General features: G+C 37.7%; 1 protein-coding gene across 7 annotated transcripts in view; it reads right to left on the bottom strand.

Moving 5' to 3' along the window:
• The window catches only part of aff4 (AF4/FMR2 family, member 4), a 56985-nt gene that overhangs the window by 27113 nt on the left and 6337 nt on the right, over positions 1–23535 (bottom strand). For 3 of the 7 annotated variants that reach the window (XM_084386859.1, XM_084386858.1, XM_084386861.1), the window contains exons 2-5: positions 15933–16110; positions 12042–12168; positions 6042–6704; positions 383–427 (exon numbers count right to left, since the gene is read on the bottom strand). In XM_084386859.1, the coding sequence (XP_084242985.1) occupies positions 383–427; positions 6042–6704; positions 12042–12168; positions 15933–15949 (852 nt within the window). In that variant the 5' untranslated portion in view covers positions 15950–16110. Of the gene's footprint in view, positions 1–382; positions 428–6041; positions 6705–12041; positions 12169–15932; positions 16111–23535 lie in introns of those variants that run through there. The other 4 variants (XM_084386864.1, XM_084386862.1, XM_084386860.1 and 1 more) reach the window with 3 other exon arrangements.

The raw sequence follows: 23535 nt of genomic DNA, 5'->3' as shown, positions 1-23535 counted from the left end.
TAAGCACTGCTAGTCTGTTGTCATCATGATTTAACATGTAGCATATTGCTAAGCGTTGCTAATATATTAAACACTGCTAGTTCATTGTCAACATTTCAACATACTGCTAGGCATCGTTAGCATTAACATTGCTCCATGTTAAAACATGTTACAAGGCATTATTAGTTTGTTGTCAGCATATTTTAACACGTAGCTAGTCATTTTTAGCATGTTTAAACACTGTTAACATGTAACATATTCCTAAGCATTGCTAACATGTTACTAAACACTGCTAGTCCGTTGTCAGCATTTTTTAACATGAAGCTAAGTTGAGTAAATTATAACACCATTATTTTCTCAGTGTTCTTTTACTATTGACAGCAAGTAATACAATGGTTCTTACCTTTAAAATTTCATCAACACAGCTCGCATCTCCTCCCATTGAACCCTGCGAGAATGAACAAAATCACGCAGATCTTTGAGCAGCACGTAAGAATCATCAAACATACAGGGCTGTTTATGACTACAAGTCAAGTGTAACTTATAAGTTGTAAAACCCATACATGCTTCCAGCCAGTGTCATTTTAAATGGGTCATATAATCGATTTATTTAATTAATAGTATCGTTATTCTAATAACAGGTCCTCATTTCCTCAATGGTTCATGCTAAGTTGTGGCAGAAAGCCAGCAAAGTCTTGCTGTGTTTGATGCTGGCGAGCCAAAACGTGGCGATGAAACTCTTTCTGACTAAACAAAACTGCTTGATTACATTTTTCCCTTCCATGCTGTGTGTGTGTGTGTGTGTGTGTGTGTGTGTGTGTGTGTGTGTGTGTGTGTTCCAACCGAACGGCCACATTTATACAACTAATTCCCTGCATATACACACACATAATCTGAAGGCGTAAAAGTCTCAACACGTGTAATTATGTTATTTATGGACACATCTGGAGTGTCTTATGACATGTCTTACAAACATTTGTGCGCCTTCTGGGTATCGTATTCGGAGGTGCAAGAGGCACAAGACTGCAATGTGTGTTTGTTTTTGTCCAGAACTATTATTTTAAGATCAAAAATCTTTTAAAATGTACATTTTCATACAATGACCTTTCAATGACGAGAATAGGGCAGTTCAGGTTGAAAAATGTCATGTGGTGCACCTCCACAAACACGTAAAAGACATTTCTGAAGTAATAACTTTTAACCTTTAAATAAAAACTTAGGGATATGACAATTTTGGCCGATAACGATAATTCTTGCTATTTGAAAGCCGATAACCGATATATTGGCCGATAAATCTAAATCCAAATTTTTATATAATTTTTGAGAGCCTGACACAAAAACAAAAGTCTCGTCATTAAAAGCCATGTCCCAAACACACAATTATGTTGTTCTTATTATAATTTTATGTAGCTTATATGTCAGACTTGTGCTGCACATGTTGACCGTGTAATTTCCTTTTTTGAAGTGATTCCAATCATATTTCAAGCAAATCAAAGCCATCATGTTGAACAGTCGCATCTGAAGTGTCTCAGCTGAAGGAGATAATACAGTATTTATCAGCTTTAATATATCAGACAAATTGTCTTATCGGGCCGATAACGATAACAGTAAAAATGAACATATATCGGCCGATACCGATATGGTGGCCGATATATCGTTAAAATATTTAAGCTTCTTTATGTTAAGAAGCTGTGGGAACCAAGGTTATAATCGTTAACGAAAACGAACGAAAAAACTAAAACTAGGTGGGAAAAAACATTGTCGTTAACTGAAATAAAAATAAAAACGAGGCATTACAAAAAAATGATAACTAACTAAAACTGTAATTTGTGTTTGGCAAAACTAACTAAAATAAAATAATAGAGTAAATGTCCTTAGTTTTCGTCTTTGTCAAGGTCTTTCATTTTTTAACGCTATTTAAAACACGCAGCGTATTCCTTCAGCTGCATTTCCTTTCCCTACTCTCCCTCCGTCTCTCATGCGTCTCTCACATGTGCGCGCACACACACACACACACACACACAGCCCCTCCCCTCCGAGTGTTCGTTCGACGTTGAAAGCAAGTTCGCTTAAGGTTGGTATCTCTATCTCGTGAACACCTTTACACAATCCTTTACACAATCACACATTAAAAAGTGGTATAAAATATTTTAAATTCTGAATATAATTTTGTCATTGTGTTGATGTCGACCCGAGAAGCGATTGCGCCTTCTTTAGGAAGTTAACTAGTCGCAAGTTTGAGGTAAAATGCACTTTTTGGTTGTGGTTGTCGATGTAAAAACACTATATAAGCTGTGATTCAAATATTAATGTTATGTCATTTTTTTACTTTTACACTTAATGTTTGCTTCTTCAATCCAGATGAGTAGGCTATTGACTGTATAGGTAGGGTTGTACAGCTGTGGTATTTGTATGGTAAAGGAATTTCAATGGGGTGTGAATTTTTTTCTAAAATTGTATGATGTTTTTGTTGAGTTATTATTACACAATACTTTTTCTGACTTTTTTGAATCTTGCCCCTGACAAATAACCCAAATTACAAAAAAAAAAGACTAAAACTAACACTAAAACTAATAAAAACTAAACTAAAACTAAGCATTTTCAAAAAATAAAAACTAAACTAAACTAGCAAACTCACTTTAAAAACTAATTAAAACTAAACTGAATTTGAAAACAAAAAATCAAAACGAAATAAAAATAAAAACTAATGAAAAATGCTAAACTATAATAACCCTGGTGGGAACACAGTAAACCCAAATAAGTTGGCAAAACTCAAAATTTGAGGTTATCAGTTACATCAAAACATTTTAAAGTTAAGAAACTCAAAGTTTTTAGTAAAGCAGAACTTGCAGATTTTTATTTTGTACTCACACAATTTAATTACTATTAACTTGAAATATTTGTGTAAGTGAATTCATGCATTTATCATGTAAACTCAACTTGAATAATTTTAGTAGTGGAACCGTGGCCAGCTTTAACTAGCCAATTCAATAAATACAAACTTGCTAATTGGTAACACAATGCTTTGAAGGCATTAGCATAGCATAGCACTTGCTGAATAACTACAACAATATAGAACATTTAACATATATCTGTTCTCAAACTAAACTATGGTAATCCTCAACAACAACAACAAAAACATTACAGAAACTCTTCTAAATTAACACGGCAAAACATCAAACACTACTAAATCTCCCACTTGACATTAATCTTACAAAAAAAAACGTATTTAAACTTTAGCATTTACTCGCCCTGTTGAGTGTCATGGCAAAGCATGCTGGGACATACAAATCCAAGCCCATTTAAGTTTGTCTAATTAAAAGAAACAAGTTCATAAAACTCAAAACTATGAAACAATTCAGATGATTTAAAACGTGTCAGTTTTGTGACCTCAAAAGAAAAAGAAAGTTCTAAATTTGATTGAACCAATTTGTTCAATTTAAGTTCGTCCTACTCAAACCAGTGAATTATTTTGAGCATTAGGGTTGACAGAGCAGTCAGAAACAACTCAAGGTTCAGTGGATTTCCACACTTTCTGTGTTTATAGCAAGTTCTTCTGATTTTCAAGAATACTATTAACTATCCTACTTGCTTATTATAACTTAACAGTGACTAAGTAGGCCAAAAGTATGATCATTCAATAGGCATCGTAAACAGTCAAGTGTTCATCGCTCGTCTGTCCGACATCAGACACTGATGTTTTTGCAGGCTAGTTTTGACTTGGGTGCAGTAAAGATTTCTGGGCTCATCTGCGGTTGAAACATACGATTGCAAGTTACTTGCAGAGTAACTGCTTTTCTGCATGCATAATCTGATGGTGTAAAGTATACACATGGATTATTGATAATATTTCACTGAAGTCCTACAAGACCTATATATAAACACACAAAAACATGGAATAGTAGTTTGACCTTCATATCTTCCTAGTAGTTTCAACCTGAACATGGTTTAGACTGCAATGTTATGGTCTATGGTAACATGCTAAACTGTAAAAAATACAAGTATTTAAATAGGCAAATGCATTCAAATTCACTGAAAGTCTTTGGGATGTGCTGGACGAGACTTTACAGAGTGCTGGACTCTTGCATACATGATCCTGACCAAAATTTGATGCATCTCTTGACAGAAATAAATGTTGTGATGATATTTCCATCAAGAGGTGCATCAATATCTGGTCAAGATCTTGTATTGCCAATGCAAGAGTCCAGCACTCTGTGAAGTCTCCTCCAGCACAAACCAAAGACTTTCAGTGAATTTAAGGTCTGGACTCAAAGAGTTGCCAGTTCATGTGTGAAAATGATTCTTCATGCTCCACACAACAATTCTTTCACCATTTGAGCCTGATGATTTTTCGTCATCCTAGAATTTGGCCATGACATTTCTTCCCACATGGTTGTTTAAGAAACGAAAAGCTACACTAAAGGTCCATCCACACAGAGTCCGAAATTTTCGCACGTTAAAAAATAAATTCGAACTCACGTTGTTGTCAATCACGCTTGCCTCCGAAACTTTTTTTCGGAAACGTCCGTCATAAAAAAATTTGGATCGGGATTTTCGCATCCGTAGCAAGCATTTTGAGAGGTGTTTTGACAATCAGAGCCACCGTACAATTGTTCACGGTAATTGGTGGTCTTGTTTTTAATTCCAGTATCGCTAGCAAAGCATCAAACTGAGCCACTGACATCCTGAGGTAAACTTTGAATCTCTCGGGATAATCCCGCAGCGAACTCTCCTTCCTCTCTACGCAATCTCAGGATTGGATGGACCCAATATTTCCTCTTTAGGAAGAGAGAGAACCACAAAATCATCCTCTCTGCTTGAAGACTCCATTTTGTATAGTTTTGGCGAAGAGTATAATAACAAATAGTTATATTTGTTTGGCGGAAGCTAGGCTAGTTATTTTAGATTATAAAGTTATAAATATGGGTATTTTTCTTACACAAACGATCCCAAAAAGCGGCAAAAATGATCCAATCATAGACTCTTAAGCATATGCCTATTCAAATCCAAACAGCAACTTACTTTTTTTTTTTGGGCCGGGCAGTGTATGATTGAAACAATTGTACAGTTCAAATAATGCAAGTTTTTACAAAAATAAAAAGTTTTATAAAATGATAAACCTCAGATTTCAGCCTAACAAATAATTATGTACGTTATCAGTCTGAAACTTTTCTGAAGGTATGTACAATCAAAAAAATTTTACCTTTAAAGGTGACATATCATGTAAATCTGACTGTGCTATAATCGGGTCCCCGGTGCTTCTACTACCCCAGAAAACTTGAAAAGTGAAACCCAGTAACTTTCTTTTGGTAAGCCTTTCTCTGCAAGCATGTCAAAAAATAAGCCGATCAGATTTCGCTTCCCTTCTGACGTAGGAAGAGGATCTTATTATAATATTACCGGCCCTTAATCTGCATGTTTACACACACGGCGGCGCCATTTGGTTTACGCAAGCGACAACAGCGTAACCAGTTCTAACGCACAGACGAGCACTGAACACTATTTATAGTCCCAGCCTCAGATGAGACAAGAGAGCATTTTCAATGGAAATCCCCCAGACACAGATGAATCAAAACTCCACAACAACTACATAAATGTCTCCACTAACCATTCAGAAACGTCCAGGTGCGTCTAAAAGTTAAACTCGTCCTGAGTCTCTCCGTAAGGCTGCACTCGCTACTGGTTATTTATGAGATTTTGGATGAGTGAGATTGGCGCTTTGTTATTGCATCCGAAGCTCGTGTAAAAAAGGATCGGCCTCTTCTGAATGGGCGCGGGGAGCAGCAGCTCATTTGCATTTAAAGGGACACACACACACACACACAAAAAGCATGTTTTTGCTCACACCCAAAAAGGGGCAAATTTGACAAGCTATAATAACTGATCTGTGTGAGCTGAAATTTCACAGACACATTCCGGGGACACACTCACATCTTGTGAAAGGAGGCATAATATGTCACCTTTAAACTCTGACTGTTTTATCTTAAAAGATCAAGGAAAATGTGATTCCTAATGAAACGAACAGTTCGATAACATTTGAAAGAAAAGCATGCGTGACTTACGTCGACCGGGTGCGTGGGGATCTTGAGCTTGGTGAGAGAAGCCTTTCCATTGGGCTTCATTTCTCCCACGGCACTGCTGTGCGACTGGCCGCCGTACGAGTCCGAGGAGCTCTTGGGCTCAGCCGTCTCCAGGCCGTCCATGGGCCGCACATACGCGGTGGGTTTCTGGAGCATGGGCTTGGTGAGTGAGGGCGGGAAGGTCTGGCTGGGATGCTGTCCGCTGGAGAAGGAATGAACTCTTGAGGGCGAGTCCCAGTTGGCTTCTCGGTCTCGGGGAGATTTGGTGCGAGAGCGCGAGTGTGAGCCGGAGCTCATGGAGCCCTTGGCCGGGCTGGAGGTGGAGTGGGACTTGTGTTCGGATCCGTGTTTGCTGGACTTCTTTCCGCTACGGCTTCCCTGCACTGATGAACGCTTCTGCGAGGAGGAGGAGGAGGAGGTCGTGGAAGAGATGCCAGGAGGAGCCGGGCCAACCGGAGTCCATTTACTGTTCTGACTCTGTGTGCCTCCGCGCTGGTCACCGTACTGGCCAGATTTATCTTCCGAGGACGAGCTGGAGGCTTTGGGAATGAGCTTGGACATTGGGGGTTCACCGAGGGTCTCCTTCATCTCGTCGTAATTTCCCAGCATGCTCTGGATACGACTTGAGAGTTTATCTTCCTTGGCCTGTTGAGAGAAAAAAGGACAGTGTTGAGATTAGCATGAGAACGTCAGCAAAAATCGCATTTTTTGCAACCTTGTTTGAGTTTGTTGAGTTTGAGTTTGCCAGCTCTCTTTGATTGGATTTACTGTAATACAAATACATTAACTATGGTATTTTAGCTATTGTAATAGTTATTGTTAACTCTTTCCGTGTTTACGGTAGGGGGCGCTATTACGCATCTTCTGAAAGAGTACATAATCTCCGGATCAAAACTCAGGAAAGAAGGAGCAAAAAAACAAGCGATTAAAGCATTGGATGTGTGCACGTTATAGTCATTAAAAAAATATTGCATGTTCAGATATTCATTCAGAAAATATTCTGGGGGCCATGAAGGTTGTGTGAAAATGATCAAAAATGCTGGCAGGGAAAGTGTTAAATATATTAGGGGAGGAGTAAGGAAATATATTGCCGTGTCTGAATTCTGCAATATTTTAATTAATTTTAGTTCAAGTTTTAGCAATTTTGTTGTTGTAATTATTATTCGTTTTTTAAATGTCTAAACAGTTTTTACTCATTTTTATTTCAGTTTTTTAGTACATCAAGTTAAATTTGCATTAATTAGTATGTATGTTTCCTTAGCAACTAGCTGATAAAAAGCATATTTTATTTTATTTCATTTAACGTTTGTTTTAATTCAAGTATTATGGTTTTAGTTAACTGGAATAACCCTGGTTAGAAACCACAGTTACATCAAACCACAGCAGTGAAGAGTCATACATAGTTTTAACAGTGGTATTCGTTATAAGAACATGGTAAACTATGGAAGTTACTATGATACATTTTTTTTATTAAGGCAAATACAAAGTAGAATCATTAGAAAAGGCGATCTAGATATAAGCATTTCCTTAATTTTTGTAAATATCATAAATGTATAGATTTGAAATGTGAAGAAAATGAAATGGTGCTTCTGCTTCAGTTAAAAGAAAAGAGTAACTCCTGGCATAAGTACCAATTCATAAATCATTTGCACGTTGCACTGTGTTTGTGTAAAGCTAGTTATGTCATTGTAAGAGACATTTTTTAGCAGTTCCCCAATTTGTTGTTTGATCCCTGCAACAATCAATCATGATTTAGAGACAACGCAGAATCATATGACAGGACTCAATATTCCTCGTCTTGTTTTATAACTTGATCTGTCCAGAATGTTCAGATCATTATGTGAAATATTTTTCTACACCCGATGAGGTCATCCAAAATAAGTAGTGCGTTGTGTCCTAGGCCACCCGGAGGAAACGTCACAGTGAGGTTTTCCACTGTTAGTCGGATCCTTTAGGGAAGATGACAGGCCGTATTCTCTACCTGACAGGCTGCATTTCTGACGTCCTTTGACAGGTTCACCAACAATGAAGCACTTAATGCTGAGCAAAGCAGGTTAGCGGCAAAGATTAGACCGGGAGACTCTAATCTTCTTTACAGTAACATGTGTGACTATAATATCTCAGCTTTTTTGAGATAAACGTAGCGTTTTAGGTCCATGTCTGCTAGCTTTGAGACCTAAACACACACACACTGGTGTATTTCCTAAAAATTAACGCAGATTTAGCAGACATACACGTTTAAAATGTATTTAACTCAAACTAAAAGACACATCTTACACTTCAGACTTTAGTCCAATAAAACAGAACACACTACAAAACAAAAACAAAAACAAAGCCAAAACTTCCTGTTTCAAAGGGAAGTGTGTCAACACAGCAAAGACACTGTGCTTGCCAGGCAATTTCAGAAGGTTTGGAAATATTAAAATCTGGTGAGTTGTACAACAAGATCTGCTAAGGGGTAACAGTGTTGAAAAGTGATTTTTCATTATTATTTACAACAGCATCTGCATTTTCATGGGTTAAAAAGAACGATTTTTGTTAAGAGAGCCAATAATAATAATAATAATAATAATAATAATAAATAAACTACGCATCCTTTTCTGGTATAAAAAGGAACTTGATTTTCAAAAGTCAACGAATTTGCGATAGAAGAATGTAACATTTTTGACAGTCTCTGAGTAACATAAGCCAGGAAATAAACGTCATTCTGTAAAATAAGAATAATGAACTACGCAAAAAGCATTTCGAACGTCTCCAGCATGTTTTATAATTACCAAAAAAGCTAAAAATCAAACTGTTCACCCCTTACATGTTACCACGACATGCATTCATGTGCATCAATCACTCCAATTATTACCTTACAGTCCGGTTTTCAAATCCATACCACAACATTGATGTCTGTCAAAAAATAACGTGCACAATACACGGTGGCATTTACGAAAAGCAGAGGGACTACATGCATCTCCTGGAAAACCCAAACTACCGGATGTTTTGAACGAGTCATCGCTTTCCGAGAAGAGGGAGAAAATGGCGGCTGGCTTCAACATGCTGTCCGTCAGAGACGATAACGTCCCTAATACATCATGCACTAGAGTATGAATCTGTTCTTCACTCGCTGAGATGTACCGGGAACGATCAGGGAACTGAGTGAAGTACTTCACACACTGCGTGCTGAAGAGAACAAACGCCAATTCGATTGTAAAACTTCACCGGGTCAGTGAACATCCTTCAACGCGTGTTGGTTTTGACGGACATTTTTATGCACAAACTACGTATTCTGATTCTGACGTACCCAAAAAGTATTCTCGTAAGCACAGCCGGTTAGATCTTAATTGAGCATAAACAGTTAAGAAAGAAATCAGATGTGTATCTTTATATTGGATCCGTGCTTTAGGTCTTAAAGTGACAGCAGCCTATAAATACCTGCAGCTGTCCGTGTTAATGTTATTTAAACAACAGAACAGCTAAGATTAATCTATATTAAATGCATACAGTAAAAACTTGAGTTATTTTACATTTAATACTGAATACTACGGTTAGACCTTACTTTATTTGAAACTTTGTTATATTGTATTTATCTATGTATTTCTTCTTATTTTTTACTGAATGTTCACTAGCTAGCTTTTAATAATGTTTGAACTTTATTAGTTAGGCAAGTAGTGTCTTAGCTAATTTAACCCCACCACCAAAATATTACTTTTTTTCTTGCTGATCCGAAAAATGATCCGATCCGTGACTTAAAAACTGCAATATGATCCGAAGCGTGAGTTTTGTGATCCGTTGAACCAATCGACAAAATAAATGCTATTGTCTTCGTACTACATTTCATATCGCTCTCATCACACTGAATTCAGACTGCAAACTCACAGCTCAAATTATAGCATCTGATGAAAAATTATGAAGTTTCTTTGAGCATATTAACTGGGAATGTTCTTTACTTCACACCTGGCAGAGTAAACTACACAGTGTTTATCCGTGTATAACTAGAAAGTGGGCAACAATTTGCCGAGGACTTACCACATATTTAGGAACGGAAGTTAACTGGCCATTAACCAACAGACATTTTATACTAGCCAGGAACAGACTGTTCACAAAACAGTACATCTAACAATATAAGTACTTACCTATAAAATGCCCTGCAATAACCGTAAGGGTTGAAATATCAAATGAAACCTGACTGACGCCAATAAAAACAGTACAAAGCATGGTTTTTGGGACATATACCATGGTATTGTTTGAAGCACAAAGGAGCAGCATGTAAACGCCATTAGTGATGTGTGTGTGTGTATATAAAAAGAAAATCTACTGATAGTTGTCTCTGGATACAGCACATTTCCAGTTTTCAAAATACATAATGAATGAAGTTAATATTGCATAAAGTAAGCCTACATGCGGTGTTTAAATCCAGCAATTAAAGCATCTTTTTTGCTATCATTACATTTTATATAGAGGCTAAATCTTTCGAACTTAAGCTTAATAAGAGTTAATGTTGAGGTTAATAAGAGCTGCACGATTAATCGTTAAAAGAGTGTGATCTCGTTACTAAATGTGAACAAAGTACGATCCAGAGACAGCAGTTGTCATGTATAGGTATGAAACAGCGTCACAAACAGCCACACAGTATTATTATTTCTGTCGTGCAATCATTCATATCATCACAGAAGTACCGTGATAAAAGTTTAGAGTTCAGATATAAACACCGATGTCGACAGAAGCGATCAAAATAGAGCAAATCAGCTTTAGAAAGTAACGATGCTTGAAATAACGATTGTATCGATGACATCGTTACACCAGTAGGTGGCGACAGGTGACTGTCGAAATATGTATTTGTCATTGAATCATTCACTCAAGAGATTTGGTCAGATATGCTGATTCATCAAGAAATGGAACAAGCATTTATTGAGTGAGTCATTGAATCATTCACTCAAGAGATTTGGTAAAATATGCTGATTCATTAAGAAATGGAACAAGCATTTATGAGCGAGTCATTGAATCATTCACTCAAGAGATTTGGTCAGATATGTTGATTCATTAAGAAATAGAGCAAGTATTTATGAGCGAGTCATTGAATCATTCACTCAAGAGATTTGATCAGATATGCTGATTCGTTAAGAAATAGAACAAGTATTTATGAGCGAGTCATTGAATCATTCACTCAAGAGATTTGGTCAGATATGCTGATTCATCAAGAAATGGAACAAGCATTTATTGAGTGAGTCATTGAATCATTCACTCAAGAGATTTGGTCAAATATGCTGATTCATTAAGAAATGGAACAAGCATTTATGAGTGAGTCATTGAATCATTCACTCAAGAGATTTGGTCAAATATGCTGATTCATTAAGAAATGGAACAAGTATTTATGAGTGAGTCATTGAATCATTCACTCAAGAGATTTGATCAAATATGCTGATTCATAAAAAAAAAAAATGGAACCAGTATTTATGAGCGAGTCATTGAATCATTCATTCGAAAGATTCATCCAGAAACAAGTGAAGTCTGTATGAGTGAGTCATTGAATCATTCATTCAAACCATGCATTTTAAACATTAACTCAGATTAATTTAACATTTTTAAATGGACTGCAGCAATTACCATTTCGTCAGAGCCTTTGTTTAGTCGTCTGCTAAGAATCGTGGAAGAATCTAGATCGCTATTTGAAACGAAAAAATCAGTGATTCTCATTTTTATCCAGAATTGTGTAGCTCTGGTTAATATACACCAATCAGCACAGTGCATACATTTTGTAATCATTCTGTAATTACCGTCACTGTACAACTGTATGGCCACAAAGCTTTCATCAGTAGTGGGTTCTCCTCTGAGGAGGAAGATTAATGGAGCATAATATATATATATATATATCAGAGAATGTGAAAACCAAAAAGGAACAACCACCCAAGATTAAATGAGGTCTACAGGGCGAAAAATAAATGAATAAATAAATAAAAAAAATGAAAAAAAGAAGAAACAAAATGAACTTACAACTTTAATAGGTTCAGGAAAGAGGGGGGAGTTAGCTGGAAAGGCCTCTCCTCCCTGCTGGATTTCTTGATTTCTCCTTTCCCTTTCTTTCATACGGAGCACATTCCGGTCTTCACGGTTCATGTTGCTAACAACAGAGACAGAGTCACTAAGCAGTGAAGAATCAAAGAGAAAATAGCTTCCTGACACCTTCAGCTACATTTAAACCAAGACAAAGTTACACATTTGAACAACAAATGGAAAAATAAACAGGAGTCAAGCAGAGATGTGCGTGGTTCCCTGCTCTGGTTTAGGAATCAAAACGGGGCTATTTCACAGAGGAAAAAGACAGGAGAGCTCGATGTTAGAGTTAGATTGACACAAACTTTGAGTCTGTCCATCGATGTTTTACGCTGTGTGCTTCGGCTAACCAAACACGTTATGTAATGTTTCACACACGCCATCATTATCCATCACCGAATGACTACATGTGGCCTAATAACGACAGGACTTGCAAAAGTAGTTTCAGATTCGGCCAACATTTACCACACTGGAAATTCTGATGAAAGTACAGCTAACAGCCAATGAAACGTCCTAACATCTGTCAGTCTTTGATGTGCATGTGTGCATCTTTTTTTCCTTTTTTTTTTACTGTCAAATTATTAAGATGACATATTCTTATCGGTTCAGATCGTCATTCAAAACCACAACAGGATGAAATCTACTCTCTCGATGTAATGTTGTGCAGAGGCTTATTAATGAACGCTCGAGACTACGTGGAGCATAAAATACAGGTTTCAACTCGTTTCTCGGGTAAAGCTGGCAATTCACTAGTTAGTTATACTCACTGTACCTCCATAACCATGCCAAAACTACAGGTTCAGCGGTAAAACTATGGTTCGTTTCAAAATCAAAGGGACGACAAAAATTAAGTGAGCAAAAAAGATCAAATAAAAAGAGGGGGAGGAAAACAAAACAGTGAAAGGATGAAAAATTAATGGGGGGGGGGGGGGCAAAAACAGCAGGAGAGAGCACAAACAAACAAATGAGAGGAGAGCGGGAATGAAAGACAGGGAGCAGCAGAGAGCGAACAAACAAAAGATGGATGAGAGAAAGCAAGAAAAAGGAGAAAGAGTTAATGCATTAAGTCTGTACAAAACCTATTATTCTTAGAGTGAAAACAAATCACTAACAGTGTGTGAGTTAAAAATCCCTTGATATTACAGGCCAATTCATTAAAACAACAGACGTCAACAGAGAGCATCAGTGATTAGATCAGTGAACGTGAGGTGTGTGACATCACGGCGGGGGCTTTAGATCAGGTCAAGGTAACAGAAGGGCTCCGATGGCCGCGGCGAGAAAGCTCAGCGAGTGAATGTGCTAATGGGAGAGCGTTTGCACGACAAAACCACTCAAACGACCGATGCAACGTGCAGACGCTTGACACACACACACACACTACACCAAATCCAATTAGTCAAACCATTAATGGTCTTTGCTGATGAGCTGGTGTGTACACCTGAACCTCTCTCTCTCTCTCTCTGTCCAGTCAACAGGCCCTACCGTTTCAATAACGTCGAGTGTTTGAAGCCTCAGCAATGCATCTCACACTCGCTGCCTTCGTGAACAGCAGAAGGGTTAGATCATAATGTACTCCACTTCAGTTTCAAACCTGGCTCAAGAGCAAGGTATACGCTTTCAAAGTATACTTGGGGCATTAGGAAATTACCCCCCCCCCCAAACACACACACACACACACACACAAAATGTCCTGGCTCTTCCAAGCTTTATAATGGCAGTGAATGGCCGTTTCTGTTTGGTCAATAAAAGCGCATCCATCCATGATAAAAGTGCATCTCCGGGGCGTTAATAAAGTTCTTCTGAAGCGATGCCATATTTAAAACTTTATCGACTAAAATAACTAGCTTCCGGCAGACGGCGTGCGAAAGAGTAGCGCTTGACCCGACACACAACGTAATGACGAACGCGGTTGCCCAGCCCTGTTTGTTTGAACCACAAGAGGCGTCAATTGCCATCATTACGTTGTGCGTCGGGTCAAGCGCTAACTCTTTCACACGTGCCGGAAGCTAGTTATTTTAGTCGATAAACTTTTAAATATGGATGTTTTTCTTACACGAACGCATCGCTTCACTTCAGACGCCCGCAGAGCCGTTTCCAGCACTTTAATCATGGATAGATGCGCTTTAATGGACTTCCAAAGACATACAGCCATTCACTGCCATTATAAAGCTTGGAAGAGCCAGGACAGTTTTTAATATAACTCTGATTGTGTTCGTCTGAGAGAAGAACGTCATGTACACCTAGGATGGCTTCAGGGTGAGTGAATCATGGGCTAATTTTCATTTTTGGGTGAACTATCCCTTTAAGAGCTGCAGATGAAGCGGTTATTTTAACTACAGTAGCAGAAAAATAGATGCTTTTTCTAAAATGTGTCAGAAAACAAGAATACAGCGAATACAGTTGTTTTTTATCTGTCAGACATGACTCTGACCGTTTGACAAAACCCCATACATTTAGCATTATTAACCAGCATATTAAGAGGATCTCATAATAAACAATGTTAGAATTTGTAAAATGATTTAGAGAGGGCAAGGGAAGACCAAAAAACTAGTTTACAAGTTAGTTTTGTCTTCAATGATGAGAGTTGATTATTAGATTATCTACGTAGTTTGTTTTTAGTAGTTGATTACTTTGAGCAAAATATTAAAATGGCCCATACGTTAAGAGGTAAACCTGCACCTCAGTCATGTGCCATACATGTATGAGTCTAAATGTCAAATAAATAGCCTGATGAAACATCTGATCTAACCTTTTTATATTCTTATCCAGTTAACTTAGAAATATTAACTTTTTTTTGGTAAAACTTCTTAGGCATCACTGCTTCGGCTCTCTGGGCCCCAAGATTCTCATCTTTTGACTATTTTTGAGTGTTTAGGGATTTTTTCTTTTACAAAGTACTCCGGCTTCCTCTGTGGAAAGTTTATCTGCTCCAAAAAAAGCAGTGTCCGGATCTCCGCTGGGAAGGAAACACGGACACCATATCCTGATTTAAGTGTACAGTCCCACTTCTGATTTAAGGCCCGTTCACACCAAGAACGAGAACTGATATTAACTATACTAGCGTCCACACCAGCGCACGATATGGTTCTTTAAATGCTCGAGCTCTTTAAAACAGGATGGATTCTGATTGGCTGTCAATGATTTTCCAGTTAATCCGGAAAGAAACGATCTGAAAGTGATTCCAAACGACATCGTTATCGTTATAGTCTTATATTGAGAACTGTATCTTCATGGTTCGCGTCCTTAGTGTGAACAGGCTTTTATTCATCCAAAATTTGCCAAGATCTCTCACATGACACAATGGCGCTGACATCCTATGATGCAAGTGTAAAGCAAGCTGGGTGATTAAATGACAATCAGAAAGTATTGCTGGGAAATTGACATGTCTTTTGACGGGATTGCTTAAATGTCCATGGAGCAATCTGAAGTGTCGACTGAAGTAAAGTATGAAAAGGTAACCTGAAAGATATAGATGTCTTATATTTTTCCACATATGTTTCTACATGCCCAAAGAATAAGCAGTTTCAGGATAGAGCAAACGTTCACAGGTCACCTAAAGTGTCTTAATATCAATATTTCCAAAAGGGCTCTTCAAACAGTAATATAATCCAGATTATTATCCATCCGGCCCATCTAGAATATTCTGACTCTTAGTCAGTGCACGGCTCATTTTAAAATCAACTTTAAAAAAAAGACAAGACACAATAAAGTCTAAGAACTAAAACTAAGCTAAAGAAATAAAAGAAGAACGGTATGCAGAGAAGGCCTCAAACTTTGCCGTGACTACTATAGGAGTTGCTCACTGAAAACATGGCTGGTGCTTTAGCTTACCCTGACTGAGAGGCCATGGCCTCAACCAATGAACCATTGGAAGAGGATTGAGAGAAAATTCCAGACAACTCGATGGCTCTTTCCAGCTACGGCTCCCTCCGGTTTAGTACCGTCCACTTTTGAGGCACAGTTTTCTTGATCGGCAGCTTTCACGCTTCAATCGTCACTGCTGTATTTCCTGGGAGTTGAGATAAATCTGACTTTAGGGAGGGGAGGTTATAGTCTGTCTACCGAACAAACCACTCAAGCTGAAGAGAGGAGGCACAGCTCAAGCATACAGAGGTGAGCACATCACAATACAACACTAAAGTGTGCCATATCAGAAGCTCTGGAACAAATGTACAGTTTGACAGAGTAACCATTTGCCCATCAAGAAGAAAAACAAACTGATAATATACAAGTTTCACAAAACCAACACTAATGATAAAACTCATCCTTCTGCATTTTATCAATAATACCTCCAATGTGAAGTCCCGTAATGTGAAGTTGATCGACACAAATCCTTAAAAACCCTGCTTCTCTAAAGGAGGACACCCCTCGTGTGCTGTGGAGAATGGTGCAGTCCACCAACGCCCTTATAAGGACATGTTATTTTATGCCAGTTGGCCCCTCCTCTCTATGATGTGAAGACTTAGGGCAGCCAATCAGCTGCGGTCTCTCAGTAAACACATGCCCTCCCCCACTTGGGCCTGAGCCAACACTAGCAGCGTCAGTTTCCTTAAAGGGCCAGACACGGTTTTCTCCAAATCTAGGGGGGAAAGCGTGTCAGAAACATTAGTACACCCAGGAGGCCATGAGGCAATTAGATGCAATATGGGAATCACCAAAATCAACTGACTAACCATCCTGGTGTTTTATAAAAATGATGAGAAGTAATAATAATAATCAACTTTAAAACAGAGCGATGCGCTTCACTAAACCATGTGGGTGAATTAGCCTGTATCCTAAAATAAGCAGGGATTAGCGGCACGCCATCTCTTACTGGTCAAGTATGATAAATAACAAGATTTTTTTATTTTAACTCTTAAACACAGTTCATTTAAGACAACAAACTGAACATGATGGCTGTTTTTTTAACTAAAACTATGTAAATCTATGTATGTACTTCTATAAATGTGTTTGAGGGACGAATCACAAACCAATCACTGAATCAAGAGTTTTAATGAAAGAAGCTTATCAAGACTAACACTTTCTTACTCGTAAAAGTCACAAGTTATGAGACATGAAAACAGTCTAATTATACTAATATAATGTCTTTAGAAACTCGTTTTCAACTAAAAACGTAAGCGTTTTGGCCGTTCATTTACACAACAACTGTGTTTTGAGGGCCTGAAAATGTGAAAAGTAAGTTTCTGAAAACTATCGTCTCTGTTTAAACTACAAAAAAAAGGTGTTTTGGATTCAGTGAATCATGTATATCATGTTCAGTCAGTCAATCTGAGGCCCTAATTACTTTAATAATATTAAAATCAAAACACTTCAAGGTTAACCGGATGCTTGAGCTTTTAAACTGGGACATGCATGGCTATGTAACATGCAAATAAAAGGGTAAAGGGTTTAACCAATTTGTATGCATTTTCATTTCTTTGTTAAAATGCAAATACATCCGAGTAGATGAGAGAACTTGTGCGTGTTTTAGTCGATGTAGAGCGATATTCTCTTATACTGGGAAAGATTCTGGCCCACATTTTATGTGCATTATTATTATGCCCGGGAGAAGTGGGTTAATCTATTAATTTATTGTCTTCATTTATAAAGTGTAAAAGTGTACAGACATTATAGCACACAGTGTTTTGGACATCTATTGTACAGCTATAGATGACGGTACATTATTAAGACAAGATGCCATTTGTATTCTTTTGATTAATGACCTTAAAATACATGAAGATCTGAGAGAGGACCTAAAACCGACTCCCTGAAGTCACTCACTTTCATCTGAAGCTGGCACTGGGGTGTTTTTGCTTGGTTTTTTTCAATGTTTGAACCGTAGAGTGCAAGTATTTTATCCATTCATTTTTCCCATGGGGATTTTTTAAAAGGTTTTCATTAAAGATTTATAAGCTATAAGCCATGAACCAAACGAACCGGCTACGAGGAGAAGCACAACATTACAAACTTTGATTTGAAGCAAAAAAACACTTTAAAAATCATACAAAAAGACAAAAGGTACAAGAACTTCGGCTTTAATCAAATTAAAAATGATGGAGAAAGTTAAAACTACTCATTTACAAATGATGATATATATATATATATAAACATTTAAGTATTTTGAGAGTGTAGGGAGATCGACTCGATTACGCAGTGCTTCATGGGAGTGGGCGGAGCTTAAGCATGATTGGTGCGTTTTGCTTTTTTCGACTCTCTGATTGGTGTAATTTTCTGTATCGTGGGTAATGTAGTTTTTCACCAGGAATTCCGCATCATTATTTTAAAACAAATAATTCTATATGGATGAATTATATTAATGAATCCCTGAAGGAAACCGCTCTATTTCTGCTTTCATAAGCGCCACCTACTGTCAGAGAGTGGATTTACATTTTTTCCTTCAGCCCGTCAGACCAATGCGAAAATATGCATTGTTATATATTTTAACCAGTTAATGGGCAATAATTGAATGTGCATTCTAAAATCCATTAGATCACCAATTCATCAGCTTTTAATTCTAAACTTGAATAATAATGCATCTAGAATTAACAATGGAGCAAATAAAATACCTTATTTTGATTCATCCTTTTTTTTTTTTTAAATGGCTGAAATGTGAGGCTGATCATATATATATATATATATATATATATATATATATATATATATATATATATATATATATATATATATATATATATATATATATATATATATATATATATATTTGTCAAACTTTATTCAAGCATGTTAGTAGATGTTGTAAATCACCAAACCAACATGTTTTTGTTCATTTAAATTTAAATTAAAGTCATTATTTTAATGTTTGTGCTAAGAAGCGTGCATAGCGCTGCTAGATTTGCTGTTTGTTGAAATAATTTCAGTGCGTGTATCAGTACTTTTTGAACATTTCCAGACAACATGATCATTTTTGTCACTATAATCATGATATGAGATGACGTTTAATCTCTAACACACGCAGAGACGCAACGTTTCTAACCCAAGCTTGCCTCTGTGCAATATTAACTTCTTTAAAGAAGCCCTTTGTACTCAAAATGTAAAATCAACAGTAAAAAATTAACACCATTTTTCAGAAGGCACAGGTTTATTCCACACTGTATTTGTGGATTAGTGTTAGTTAGAAAGCCAGCAAGGGATTTCTTCACTATATATATATATATATATATATATATATATATATATATATATATATATCTGCAATTGTTGTTTGTCACATAGTACAAGGAAAAAACTCAATCAAATGCTGATAGTAAAACCATAACATGAAGGAAACCTTAAAATATAGGGCAGGGCAATATATTAAAAACGGCAGAAATGCATTAAAAGTATACACTTCTATGGTAGTTATGCCAGTGTTTATTGCAAAGCTAAAGTGCCACGGTATTAAAAAAAGCATTTTTACTTCAGTTATATGAATACTGATTAGGACTGGATATCGAAACATGTCCCGATATGATTCAATTTATAAATAAATAAATAAAGGTTATGAGACGATTGTAGATACCAGTGATGTTGAACAATTCTCCGTATCCCATGTCAATACCACAGCTAAAAACAAACTAAACTAACACATATAAATTTCAAAGATTATTAAAAGACAAGAAAAGAGTCATTTACCAAAAAAAAAAAAAAAAGAGCAAATCATTAAACTTACAAGCAACAACACAAATAAATGCAATAGATACTAATGAAATAAAGTTATTTTCCGGTACAGAAATTGAATAAAGTAATCAAATGTAAAACAGCACTACATATAATCTTCACTGTATAAACTAAATAGGTGAATCCTTAAAGGGATACTTCAGGATTTAGCATTAAGCTTTGCATCAGTAGAAACCCTGTAGTATTGTCGAGTGACCGTGCTTCCCTCCCTCATGTCCCCCTGAGACCACAGATTTATGTATTTTTTGTCCGAAAAAAAAAATCCTCAGATGACGCAAAAATCGTCATTTTACGTCATCGGAGGATTTTTTGTCCAGAGGCGAGAGACTCCAGCCAGTAGGGGGAGCTGTCCCGCATGTGTTCAACATGTCCGGCCGTCGAGATCGTCCAAAATGTCCGGGATTCGGCTTTTGCTTTCTGCGGTCGCCATTCATTGTTTACATGCACACCTTTTGTTTCAGTCTAACTGAATTCATTCCGGTTGGTGAAGCCTAGTTGTTTAACTGCGCGCTCTTACCGGTAGGCGTGGCTTGGGAGTGGCCTCGTAGAACAGCGAAGCAAGTGCATTCTGGGAGTTGTTGTCTTTCATCCACATGAGCCAAAAATACATTTTCTGGCTTTTCTCAGTCTAGAAGGCTCCAAATTCAAAAATAATTTCACATTTCTTCTCCATAAATGACCCATTTTAAATACACACTCATCTTTCCAGAGGTGAAGTATGCCTTTAAAGTTTCACAAGTTATTCAGTGAAGAGCAGTGAGTGATTTCTTTGCCTTTTGTGGTTTGATTAACATTAAAAACACAGACAGCATGAGGAATATTAGGCTGCTGTCCCTTTAAGACATCCAATGTACTGATACACACACACTGTCTTTCTCGACTGTTTACGTTCACTGAAGTCATAACAGAGTATGTTTTCTAATATGCTCGTCAAGGTGGGTATTAGGCCTCGTTTACACTGCAGGTGTAATTCCCAATTCTGATTTGTTCCCTTTATCCAATTTTTTTGCCCGTCCGTTTACACGTTCTTTCAACTTTGACCCGTATCCAGCTCATGCGTTTACACCTGCCATACTATCTGAAACATCGCGCATGCTTAAAGGGTTAACTTCTCTTGCACAGACGGGCGGACGCGCAATATGCTTGATGCTAGCTCTGCGATATATGCGGAGTTCGCCAAACATCACCATGATTATGAGGCGGCGGAGGACGAAAAGTGCCATCACTGCACATGTGCTTCAGTTACTGTGTGTGAGAGACCTCAGGACTGGCGGGAGCAGATTGTGTTTAAATATTGGCTTTAACGAGGAGCAGCGGGTCCGAAATTTTGTGGTGTACGACAACATGTTGTGTCAACGTTTCACATTCCTCTCCTACGACGACAGCGTTTCGTCAGGCCATCCGTCCCGTTGCAGAAGCGTGTCGGGGTTTCTCTCGTCATTACACCGCGGAGACGTCGCCTAAAGCCTCAGGAAACCCGATCTGACCGTTTACATGACAGTCGCATGACACTCGAAATATCCAAACGCATGCGTTTCTTTCCTGTTAGACGGTCATAGAGCACATCCGATCTGTGTCACATGAGCAAAACATCTGAATTGGGTCACATTTCACTGACAGTGTAAACGAGGCCTTTGAGATACATTTGTGTGATTTTGTCCGTTCAAGAGCAAGGAGACGTGAAAGAGAATTAATTTTATAATTTGCGCACTGTCTGACGCGCGCACACAGAACTCCTCACATAGCGCCCGCGAGTTCTCCTTCCTGAGCACTGGCCCGATCAGTTCCTCCAGCGGTGTGGAACGTCTTTAATGCTAAAAGGCGAACCTGCATCCGCCGTGTTCAGCATCTAGTGGAGAAGACTGGGAATAAGAGTAACGTCCATCAGATATCACGTCCAATGTTTGCGGAAGTAAATGCGGAAAAAGATCGATTTGAGGCTTTTTAGAAACAATATCAAAATCTACCACTTTTTAAAAAACGATTAATCAAAACAATAAAAAAAAAAAATAGCCCAGCCCTAATACTGATCAACACGAGAGTAAAAAACGCAGCCGTCCTTCGGTTGAGTTGTCCCGTCCTCGCGCACAGCACACACACACACACACACACACACACACACAACATCAGTTTAGTCCCATTCACAAACTAAGCATTCATTTGGGCAGCTTTAATGATTTCTTAAAGGTATTGGGTTGAATCAGCTTGATGATTTCTTCACTGACTCACTTTCTGAACAGCAAATTAGTGTCCTTTCAGTGACGTCTCTTCTTGTGTACCGAAGGCTCGTGAAACTTAACGTAATGATTCCCAGTCACGTTTACACACACACACACCCGTCTGAGCTTGCACTGCCTCGGTCAAACAAAGAGCGAGAGGCGATCACCCTCCAGAAATGAGGAGTGATATCAGGATTAACCAGGCGTTGACGCCAAATCATTATATGTAAAGAAATTACGTTTCAAATTGGATGATGAAAAAACAACAAAATGATGTTCCTGCACACTGGTGCATCTACACAGAGGCTTTATATTCGCTTTGTTCAAGCATTGCTGTTTCTTTCGCTATAGATATTTATTTTACATTTCAGGAAAAACTGGTAAGAATACTAATAAAGCACTGGTAACATAAACTATAATGGCTGGCTTACGGGAGTCTACGCACGGCTGTATCCGGAAGTGATTATAGTTTATAAGTTATAAAATATGGATATTTTTCTTATAAAAACGCATGGCTTTGCTTCAGAAGGCCTTTATTAACCCCTGGAGTCGTATGGATTACTGTTATGACGGATGGATGAGCTTTTTTGGGCTTTAAAATCTCAGTTACCGTTCACTCCCATTATAAAGCCTGGAAGAGCCAGGATGTTTTTCCTGATATAACTCAGATTGTGTTCGGCTGGAAGAAGAAACTCATACACACACCTAGGAAGGCTTGAGGGAGAGTATTTGTGGGTTTGGGTGATATAAACCTCTAAGTAAATGCAGGGAGGTTTTTGTAACGCTTTCCATATTTGGCACGGGACACGAGCAGCCTTTAGACACAGCAACACAAATGGTCAAGAGTATCTCGGAAAACAGACTTTATGCTTTAAGTGACGGGGAATCTGCTGCAGTAAATGAGCGCCTGCGGCTGCTCTGACCTCACACAGCCCTGGGAGGGATTCCAGAAAGCAGGTTATGTGACATATCCCAGTATCACAGTGTGTTTAAGGGAGGGTAAGTACGCGGATAACCTCAGCTTTCGGTTCCAAAAACGGAGGTAACTTTCAGAGTATGTAAGGAGCCATAGCAGGTTACTCTCTGAACATGGGGTTAGTTTACTCCAGAGGTGTTCAGCACATGCGTACCGTAGTGAGGAGGCTCCAGTGAGCACAAAATATTATTTTATATATACAAGTACAGGCCAAAAGTTTGGAAACGTTACTATTTTTAATGTTTTTGAAAGAAGTTTCTTCTGCTCATCAAGCCTGCATTTATTTGATCAAAAACACAGAAAAAAAATGCAATATTGTGATATATTATTACAATTTAGAATAATTGGTTTTCAATTTATTATACTTTAAATGATCATTTATTTCTGTGATGCAAAGCTGAATTTTCAGGATCATTACTCCAGTCTATCACATGATCCTTTAGAAATCACTCTAATATGAGGATTCATTATCAAATGTGATACATGATACACCTGTGATACTTTAGGATACTTTGATGAATAAAAAGTAAAAAATAAATAAAATAAAAAAAAAGAAGCAAATGTTTTAAAAATAGAAATCTTT

The sequence above is a fragment of the Rutilus rutilus genome, assembly GCF_951802725.1.
Source record: "Rutilus rutilus genome assembly, chromosome: 18".
In the NCBI taxonomy this organism is placed as follows: Eukaryota; Metazoa; Chordata; class Actinopteri; order Cypriniformes; family Leuciscidae; genus Rutilus; species Rutilus rutilus.
Note: the sequence above shows the minus strand (reverse complement) of the source record. Positions and strands in the feature narration are given on the sequence as shown.